General features: G+C 37.1%; 1 protein-coding gene across 1 annotated transcript; it reads left to right on the plus strand.

Annotated features, from left to right (window-relative positions):
* Positions 1-650: 650 nt before the first annotated feature.
* On the plus strand, positions 651-9,280 carry LOC116867447 (olfactory receptor 4K14-like). Its single transcript, XM_032857080.1, is given in 3 exon segments — positions 651-755; positions 8,674-9,146; positions 9,148-9,280. Coding segments are annotated over 3 exon segments (711 nt in total).
* Positions 9,281-11,441: the final 2,161 nt, after the last annotated feature.

Below are 11,441 nucleotides of genomic sequence, written 5' to 3' on the forward strand. Positions count from 1 at the left end.
GGAAAAGGAAGGGGCTGTTTCTTAAAGCCTCAGTTTCCTTGTTAGTCAAACAGGGACAGCACTTCGGCCTTCCTGATGGAATTACTACAGGGATTGAGTGACATGATCCATGTTCCCAAAAGACACTCAGTAATCCTTAGGTGTACCTGCTTAAGGTAGCCCACTGTGAGCCCACTACTGCCATGGGCTCTGGGTCTCTGCCATACTCTTTCCTCTCAGCCTGTCAATCTTTGCTTCCTCTGACTCCATTGTCCTTCCAGAAAGCCTTCATCACCTCCAGTATGGGTGACCTGTCCTTCAGCTGGGTTCCCACAACACTGGTTCTCACCCATCAGATGCACACCAGCCCTGGAACTCGACATCACTCAGAGCTTGTGTCTGTGGCCCCTGGATAATCCTCAGTGTTGAGACCAGTACTCCATAGGTCCCTGAAATTTTGGCTATTCTTCGGACCCAATGTTGGGATGCCCGGGGACCAGGACTATTTCCCTCCAAAGCAGGCAAAGTGAGCTGCCCTCAGCTCCATCATGCCTGTTGCCCCTCTCTTCCCACTGTGTAATCATTAGTACTGAGCATCTTAGGGCTCCTTGGCTGTCAGGATCCTAGTGCCTTTTGGTGGTTGGTGTCAAAAGTATTTTATGAAGGTGAACATGGTTTTTGATGGAAACATTGATAGGATGAAGCTTGGCCACTTGCTACAAACCCACACAGAACCTGTGTCCTTGACCAATATGGCTGCGCTGCAGCCCATAACAGTGCTTGGAGCTCTCCTCTCTCACCTCATCCCTGTTCAGTGGTGTTTCTCTCTCTTGCAGGGAGAGCCCAAAATGTCCTCTCTCTGATGATCTATTTTCTCTGCCTGGGGGGCTTCATCTTATGGCAGAGTTGACAGGGATGGCTGAGCATGGCCTCTCTTACAGCTTCAGATCAAGTGGACTCCCCCTCAGCTGACTTTTGAGAGGAGAGGGGTCTCTTCCTTCTCTTCACTTATGTCTTGAGCAGAAAACATAGCCCTCTCTCTCACAAAAACTGAACTTGAGGGATATCAAGGTTGGGGCTGGCAGGAGCGGGGGGTGGTCACTGCTGGAAGAGCCTAAAGGGTGTGGAGGGACTACACTCAGTGCCAAAACCCCTGGCTGAGGCTCTGTCCATCCTGCAGCTTCCATGAGCACCCAATGTGCTTTGTAAAGCTCTCTCTTGCTCATGGAGGTTCAAGTGGTTCTTGCTGTTGCCATTAAATGTACATTTGGATGAACACATTCAGGTCATGTCTGTAATGCCCTGACCTGTGCTACCATTAGAGGTTCCTTCTTGAGAAGAAAGGGCCCAACCAGGATGGACAGGGAGCAAGCAGACAGGTGTGGCCCAGCCAACACCCCTCTCTTGGCCTGGAAAGAGGGCCTGGTTGCTCTAGTTAGAAGCTGAGTTAAGGAGCAGGAGGGCCTGGAGTGTCTGGGGTGTGTCCTGGGATGGGACCTGGATGAGGTTGTTCCAGGACATGGTGCAAGGATGCTTGTCAGGGGAGGACCCATGAGGTGGGTATAGGCAGGCTCTTCCCTGCTCCATAGGTCACTCCCAGGTACCCTGATGGTCTCCCTGCTTGTTTGTCCTCCTCATCATTTCGGGGCTCATCTGTCATCTCTGAGGTCCCTCCTTTCCTGAACAAGGCTCCTTTTAAATAAAGAGAGCATAGATAGAGGATCCTGCAGCCAATACTCCCAACAATGTGAGTAAAGTGTGTTCCAGAAATTGTGCTTATAGGAATCAGTCCTAAAGAAAAAGAGATTTATGGCAAAGATGTACTCTTCACTTTATGAGACTCAAATAATTAAAAATGTCCAATTGTTTAATAGTTGGTGCTGCTGAGTAAATGATGTGTGGTCACTGAAAATGTCCAAGGGGACAGGAGCAGCAGTGCATGTCCACTGTGGGTACCTCAGGCAGAACAAGAACCTAGCTGTGGAACCCTCCCTTCCCCACCCTGTCACACACACACACACTGCACTTAGAGGGAAAGGACTAGAAGAGGGATACCATGTGTTATGGGCAATCATTTCTTGGTAGAAGGAATGTATCTTCTTTTCTTCATATTTAAATCATTAGTGTACTAAATAAACGTAATGTGGCTAAAACCTTAACTATTTACTTTATTACCTGGTATGTTTGTAATAAATGGGAAGATTTAATATGCAATCTTAATGTTTTTATAATATGCATGTTAGCATAATTTAGAGTTGAACTCACCTGGGACTTGCAGGACCCATTTTCAAGATGGCTTCTTCACTCAAATATTTGTCTGGCATATCTACTGTAAATCCTGACAAGGGGAGACATGGTCATAGTATAGAAGAATATGTAGAATGGAAGATTTTGATTTTAAACATCTTTGGAAAATAAGATCTGCTATAAGAAGACAGGCTTGATTGTGGCCTGGTATTTTGCTTACATTGTATCATATGGGTGAAGGCTACTGAAGCAGAAGAATGATAGGGAATATCGTTAATAAAGAGATGGAAAAAATAAAAAGTAGAAATTATAGAAAAGAAGTACAGTAACAGAAACGAAACATTCTCTAGGAGGGCTCAACTGCGGTTTTGGTTGTTAGAAGCAAGTATCAGTGAACTTGAGGACAGTTGATTGAGATTCTCCAGTCTGAGGAACAGAAAGAAAAACTGAATCCAGAGTAAAGAACTGGGATTTAGAGATCTGTGGGGCACCATAGAAAGTAGCATAGAAGTTATACACATACATATATTTGTATATATAATGTTTATATGTGTTTTATATATGTATATAAAATATATTCAAATTTACCCTTTCAGTTTTCCTCCCAATCTGTCTACAAATACGGTATTTATGATCTTATATAATGGCAACTTTATCCTTGGAGTTTCTTAGGCTACAATCCTTGGAATCATGTTTGACTTCTCTATTATAATTACAACCTATAATAATCTTCAGCAAGTCCTGTTAGCTCTAATTTCAGAATGTATCTGGAGTCTGACTGCTTCTGTCTTATGGTGTACGTTTGTGGAATGAGCCGTCATCAGAGCTGGTCTGAATTAGTGAACTTGCTCCTTCTCTGGCCTCCTAGCTTCCATCCTGGTGTTTTCCAACAGGAGCAGTTAGAGCTGTTCTAACACCTGTCCACTACTCAAAACTCACACTCACCACTTCACTCAGAAGAGAAAGCCATGTGCTGGTAGTGTCTTACAGGGCCCTATAGGACTTATGCCCTACCCACAATTGCTTATCATCCCAACCACTCTCCATCTTACTCCACTTCAGTCCCAGGAGTTGTTTAACAACCTCAGGCAGCAGCCACCTGAGTTCTCTGCACTGGCTGTTCTCTCTGTGTTTTGCTTTCCCCAGATGTACACATGGATGCTCCCATGTCCTCCTTTAAGTCTTTGGTCAAAAGTCGCCTTCTCAGTGAAACCTATTCTTAACATCCCATTTAAAAAGAAAACTCTGGCATTCCCACTATCTCTTATCCTGCTTGATTTTTTCCATAGCCTTATTGTAAATTACCATCTTCTTTTTGTTTATGTATCTGCATTTTCTGTGAGAATGTAAATACTGTGAGGGAGACAATGGTCAATTTCATTCACCAATGCTTTGGAGAATGTAAACTACATGTATAGTTTGATGTCCTTTTTTTAAAAAACAAAACACCATGAGTTTTTCTTAATATATTGAAATATGTGTTGAAAATGTTATTTTTATTATTATATTCTGTCACACCGATCATTAATTCATTTCATGTATTTGGGCAAAATGAAATGGCTATATTTTTCATATATTAACCCAACTCTATCATAGACATTTTATATCACAGAAATACTGGATAGAGGTCTATTGGTATTTTTCAGGGAGCCTGATTTATATTTCCCAAGTGTCTATCTAAAAGTTGCACTGAATTACATTCCTCTTAACAGTGAGGGAGGTGGCCTTACACAGCTTAAGAATATAGATTCTAGAGCCCATGCACCTGGTTAGAACATCAACTCTGCTACTGGCAGTGTGTGTCCAGATACATAAGCCTCAGTCTCCTCATTTATAAACCGGTAATGATGGTGTTTCTCTCATTAGACTGTTGTGAAGATTAATTGAAAGAATCAACCTGACATAGCACCGGCATAGAGGAAGTCCTCAAGAGATGTCAGGTGTTATTTAAATTTGTATTGTTACTTTTATTTCAAAATTATGGATTTTCATGAGACCTGACTATGAGTTTGATGTATTTATTCCAAATCTGATGTGTGGATAAAAGTATGCCTTGTTAAGTTTTGCTTATTGAGGATAACTTTTTAATGCTCATTGGCCTATTTGTCCTCCTCCTTTTAAAAAATAATTTTCCTAAATTCTTTCCTCTTCTTTCCCTTCAGCTTTCCTTCACTTACTGATTTATAAATACTTTTTCTATATTAAGGATATTAAGGCTTTGTCATAGGGCTAAAATAATCACAATGGAACTTTATGTGAATTAGGAAAAAGGACTTCTAAGGGACAAACCCATGCCTAGTTAGCATATATTGTTTCTTGGATGGGTGCATCACAGGGTGGATGTCAGCCCTAACTGACCCGTTGGCCAGTTGGCCTTGAACACTTAAAGTCTGCACAACTCTCTGTAGTGATTTTGTGGGTCATAGGATTGGAAATTGAGTTTACAAGCTTATAGTTGGATTTACGTTTTATTGCGGTGCTTCCGAAAATACAAAGGTTTTAAAAATGTTTACATATTTTTGTATATTGTTATTTTGCTTTCTGAATTTTTCTATTACTAGCTTGATATATACGGTATAAGTCAGGGTTTTCAGGGAAGAGAAGAGGACAGGGACAGACAAAGACAGAGACATAGAAAGAGAGATATTTATTATAAGGAATGGCTCATGTGTTTTTCAGAGCATGCAAATCTGAACTCTACTGTTGGACTGGAAGGCTAGAGTCCCAGGAGAACTGATGGTACAGATGAAATCAAAGACCATGTACTGGAGAGTTCTTTCTTGCTGGGGAAGGTGAGTGTTTTTGGTCTGTTCAGGCCTTCAGCTGATTGGATAAGGCACCTACCTTATGGAGGAAAACACATTTTATTTAGAGTTCATTTCATTCAATGTTAATTTCATCCAAAAACACTCTCCCAAATTGACATATAAAATAAGTCATCATATTTAGGCAACATTTCCCTACCTCCATGCAAATATTCACTTGTTTTAGCTGTCATAAGCTTCTCTATTATTCTTGGGTCAGCATAGTGTATTTGTACCTAAATAAAGTTTTTAAAATATCAAAAACAAGTGACATTGATTTACAAAGTTTACTTCTACACTTTTTCTTTATCGTTTATAATTTGTGTGCTTTAAGTAGAGAAACAAACTTAGAAAGATTTTGTGATTCCTTTTAAGTGAAATATAACTATCTGAAGCCAAGATAAAAGGTGATACTTTATACTATACCCAGATACTGAATTGGCAGTGAAATGTCTTATAAATGCAGTTGTGCTTATATACCTAATATGGAATTGATGTCATGTGAATAGTTGTAAATATGATTATAATTCATCAGAACATCCAAAATATTTGTAATTAGCATGCAGACTTTAGCAGAAGATCCTGAATTAACTTAAAATGATTTGGTGAGGTAAGTGGATAACAATTATAAATAATGTGCAAAGTAGCCCAGACACTAGGAGATTTCATTATTCATGACTATATGAATCTGAAGAAAGCAAATATCTTTGCATATACCAATGTGATGTTCCAAAGTATTGTGCTTGATCAAAGTTACATAAAATAATATGCAACATTGGCAGATTTTCAGTATATTTTAAAATATAACTTGTTGGGATGCCTCGGTGACTCAGTTGGTTAAGTGTCTGCCTTTGGCTCAGGTCATGTTCGCAGGGTCCTGGGATGGAGCTGTGTTGGGCTCCCTGCTCAGTGGGGAGCCTGCTTCTCCCTCTTCCTGCTGCTTCCCCCTAATTGTACTCTCTCTCTCTAATAAATAAATAAAATCTTTAAAACAAATGTGACGTTAATTTTATTATCTAAAGGAAAGGCACATTTTTTGGTGTATTAACTGCATACATATACATATTATCCTGCTTAAGCTATTAAAATAATTGTACCTGGTTCATAGAATCTGACATCTTTAAAATCTTTCTTCCTTTGTCACATGAGTAAATGAACATGACTTAATAGCACAAATTTCCACTTGTAGATAGTTTATTCCCTAAGCTCCATTCTGGTAATTGTCCATCAATGTCCCATCTTTAAGGGATTATTAATTTGATGGGAGAGAGGATATAGATACTTATATCTAAAGTCCAAAGAAGACTCAAATCTGAAGTCCTCTAACTTCTTAAAGTGGTGCTTTTCTGGAATTATTTTCTAGGAGGAGCAGAAAGAGCTTATCAAATCCTCTATAGAATAAAAAAAAAATGTATGTTTTCAGAAGTTCTGTTCAGGTATAGTAGATTTGAAATACAGGTTGAGGGATTGGCAGCACCAGCAGTGAGCATCTAACTCCGGGTAGTAAATAGCCTTTGATAGACATTTAGTGAATGTGTGTCTGAACATACAAATCAACCAGAGACTAATTCATTCATTATTTTTTACATTGAAATTGTTGGACGAAATAATACTAACTTGTCAGTTAAAATCAATTTTGTCATTGTTATATTTGTTTCCTAAGTAGCATTTGTAGGTATACAAAATCAACCTCATTTGTTTCTGATTATAAATTTAACATTTATAATCTTTAAATGCCTTTGTAAATGATAAAGTGTTCTCTGAAATCAGAACCCTATTTAAGTTCATTTATTCCTCTTCTTTTAGCACCCATTTTTAAAAGAGCTTTATTGACGTATAATTTACATACCATAAAGGTCACTCATTTCCAGTATACAAGTCAATGGTTTTTAGTACATTTACAAAATTGTGCAACTGTCACCAATATCTAATTCCAGAGCATCTTTACTTCAATAGCAAGTTAAACATTTTTTTCTGAATTTTCCATTTGATTATTTTGACTTTTCACTCACCTAATCTCTAGAACACACTAACTGAAATCCAGTTATGTTTTATGCTTTCATGTGAAAATTTTCATAGCCACAGAGCAAAAGTATACCAATAAAAGAATACCCATTATGGTCTGAATTATGTATGCTAGCTGGTGTTAGTGTCATCTAAGAAAACTTGTGAAGAGATTCTGAATTGTGATTATTTCCATCTTGTCCACAGCAATGTTTAACATCAGATGTATAAGCCCATTCTAAAGAGGGGTAACACCTATTCCTAAAAAGTCTTGCAATTAAATCTTTTAATATACTTCACTAGAAAACTTCAAGAGGAACAAAAGAGTCTGAGTCCCTGTTATCCACAAAAACCTGATTGAGACTGGTGTTATTTGAGGAGATTAGAACAGATCTAATAACCATGAATTCTTCTAGATTTTAAAATTCTATCACAGTGCCATGTTTACATCATTAGAATATTTCAGATCTGGATCATGTAACTTTAGCTGCACATAATAGGCCTTACCAAACTATTATTTCATGTTATAGTCTTCAATTTTATAAAGGGCCAATATAATAAAAGTTCATACAAAGGACAGTTCTGCATCATTTGTGAAATTACTCATGAAGAATTCTGTTAGTGTCTTTATCAAAACGCTTATACAGTATCTTCCTCTTAGTGAGAGGACTTAAGTACCACCTCATTACTCATGATAAACTGATAATGAGACCTATCCATCCTAACCCAGTTCTTCTGGAAGTTCAGAACTACATTCTTACTCAAATGCTGAACTTATCAATACTCATGTATACTGTGAAAGCTATGCCTCTCCCCAATTATTGCATAGTTTTATGCTGTGGTCCTTGTTGAAAGATCTTGAAAATATTTCTTTCATTGAAGCCATTCTAAAATCTTGTCATAAGTAGTTTATACACAGGAAGTCTACAAATGAGTTGGATCATTGGCCTTTTAATCCCAAACCCAACTGATCAATAGAGATGACAAGAGCTGTAATAAAATGTGGGATCGAGGGCATTGTATAAACCTTAGATTAATTGATTTATTTTCTTTTATACTGATTGCTTTATTAACTAAATTGAGAATGGGAACTGTCAGTGTTACATAGACATGGTCTGAATGAGTGAGCATGTGAATAAGCAAATGAATACAGAAGATAAGGTAGTTTCACTACTTCTACTACTACCAGAAGTCCCTCAAGTCCCTGGATTGTCTAGGTTTCAAAGCAAGCATTGTGGAGAAGGCTGCATAACTCCATAAATTTGTTTAAAAATCATTATGTTTCACACTTAAAATGGGTGGATTTTGGTAGGTAGGTACATTTTATCCTAATAAATAGCTTTAAAAAATAAAAACAGGAAGATTTTAAGCAGGCTTTACATGGGAGACAAGCAAACTCTATTGTTGGACTTGGATTTAATCATTCCTATATTGTATTTTATATTTTGTCTTTCAAATTAAAACTACATTCAGATAAAATTAGGTGATCATTTTCATGGGCCAGGTAGTTGGCAGGCCCTTTCATGTCCACCTCCTTTCTTTATATAGATTCAGGACACAATCTGAAACTTGAGATAATGGAGCTGCAGAATTATGCCTTGTGTCAGAATTTGTGTTGTATGGACTCTGCACTTCACAGCACCTCCAGCATTTTTTCTTTATATTTTTCTCTGGGATCTATGTGGCTACTGTGCTGGGTAACCTCATCATTGTGGTCACTGTAATTTCTGACCCCCACTTGCACTCCTCTCCTATGTACTTCCTGCTGGGAAATCTATCTTTCTTAGATATATGGCTAGCCTCATTTGCCACCCCCAAGATGATCAGGGACTTTCTTAGTGATCAAAAGCTCATCTTCTTTGGAGGATGTATGGCTCAAATCTTCTTTCAATTTATTGGTGGGACTGAGCTGGTACTTCTGGTTTCCATGGCCTATGACAGATATGTGGCTATATGCAAACCTTTGCATTACATGACCATGATGAGCCGGCAGATTTGCATGGGGCTGGTGTTGGTTTCATGGGTCATTGGATTTGTGCACTCCATCAGTCAAGTAGCCTTTACTGTGAATTTACCTTACTGTGGCCCCAATGAGGTGGACAGCTTCTTCATACCTTCCTCTCATGATCAAGCTTGCCTGCATAGACACCTTAGGTATACGTATGATATCAGACAGTGGGTTGCTGTCCATGAACTGTTTTGTGTTTCTCTTGGTCTCTTACACTGTTATCCTCATCACTGTCTGACAGCGTGCTGCTGGTGGGGTATACAAAGCACTCTCTACTTGCTTTACACAATCATGGTACTCACACTCTTCTTTGGGCTCTGCATTTTCATTTACATGTGGCCTTTCAGTCAGGGCTCTGTGGACAAGCTCCTGTCTGTGTTTTAAACCGTTTTTACTCCACTTTTGAACCCCCTTATCTACACAATGAGGAATAAAGAGATGAAAACCACTATGAAGAAACTGGGTAACCAACACATGACATCACTGAATTCCACCTTTCCTGAGACCTACATGTTCTTACTCATTCAGGGGATATCCTTTCTTTAAAAGGATTCTGCATAACGATTTCATTCTGATGTTTTATTGATATAATTTGTATTGTGTTATATTACTGAGAAATAGTTGTGGATTACAACAAAAATCATGTATATAGCTTTACTCTATATAATTTTATGCTTCAAATAAAATTTTATCATATAACTTTATAGTATCACTACCTTATAAGACTTATGTCACAGTATGCTAATTTTATCATATTTTATATTACAAATGTAATTTGTAAGTATAATATAACTGCATTATAATTTAATAGTAGTAGAATTATATAGTAATTTCTATGTAATATAACTTTATGTAAACAGATATAATCTACATACACACTCAACCCACACATTGACTTTGGAATGGGCTTAGCAATTTTCTATCTTTGTTAAACCAGATTTCTCTCCCTAGCTTATATTGTCTACAGTATTTATAGAAAATGAATTTTAATTTCCTAATCATAGTTCAATACAGCAAGACTGTCAGTTTGTAACCATTCAAGCTATGAGACATTCAGCAGAAGCAAGCAAGTGTGAGAATAAAATGCTCTATCAGTCTTTCTCCTGGTTTTGAAAGTCGGTGAGAAGGAAAATGATACTGTTTCAAAATCCTATTTATTTAAAAGTATACATTTTTCTGGAAATGTGTACTATACTTAAACTTTTTATTGAAAATAAATGAATGTATGCGAGTGAAATTCAATTACAGAAGTTAATTGTCACATGGGGAAAATTGCTATTTTATGGTTCAATATTTCATGGTGTAAATTGAGATTACTGTGTAATGATTTAAAATGCATTGGAGTAGGAAAATAATAAAATTTAGGGCATAGACTTTAAATAAACACTACATCAAATTATATCTTACAGTGCTGATTCTGTCCCTTGGCAAGTCATCTATTAGGAAGTGTGTTTGAGTATAACAGAGTCAAATCTTATGCTGAGTTTTTAAATGTCCTTGGATCCTAAAAAGACTATTATAAGCAAGAGTTAACTTTTGTATTAACTAAACTAATGGTCAAAGAATTCAATTTTCTTGTATGTTGATTCTGAAACACCAAACAAAAGGAGAGAATTGGGCAATGATTCGGTTACTTGAGCAACCAAATGAAACTTCCAATAATTTTGGACAGTTTTTCAATAAGGAGAAGCATGCTCCTAGGTACTTCTGTTTTCTCTTATGACTGTAATCTCATGCATTTTCATGAACACTAGAAGAATACAGATTGAAAACTGCCTTGGGATAAATTTCTCAGGAGTTCTCTTGCTTGCTACTGCAATAATACTGAGTTTTGATTTTATAGACTTTGGAGTTGTCGAATTTTATGACCAATTACACCCTGTATGTGAACAATTAAAGAGTTTAAAAGCTCCACTTTATTTTCACTACTGCATTATTTACAATAGCCAGTATATGGAAGTAATCTGTGTCCAAGGGGAGATGAATGGATAAAGAAGTGGTGTGTGTGTGTGTACACCTTTGCTGTATCCCAAAGATTTTGCACAGTTGTGGTTTCATTTTTATTTGTTTCCATGAATTTTTTTTAATTCTTCTCTAATTTCCTGGTTGACTCATTCATTCTTTAGTAGGGTGCTCTTTAGCCTCCATGTATTTGAGTTCTTTCCAACTTTCCTAAATATATATAGAGAGAGATATAAAGATATATAGATATTATTCAAACATTAAAAAAGAATGAGATGTTACTCTTTAAACAAAATGACTGGACCTAGAGGGTATTATGGTAAGTGAAATAAGTCAGAGAAAGAGAAATACCATATGATTTTATATGTGGAGTCTAAAAAAATAACAAAAAACAAAAGAAACTGAAGAGAAAAAGTCTTAGAGATACAGAGAACAAA

The sequence above is a fragment of the Lontra canadensis genome, unplaced genomic scaffold (genome assembly GCF_010015895.1).
Source record: "Lontra canadensis isolate GAN:19392208 unplaced genomic scaffold, GSC_riverotter_1.0 scaffold12, whole genome shotgun sequence".
NCBI classification, from domain to species: Eukaryota; Metazoa; Chordata; class Mammalia; order Carnivora; family Mustelidae; genus Lontra; species Lontra canadensis.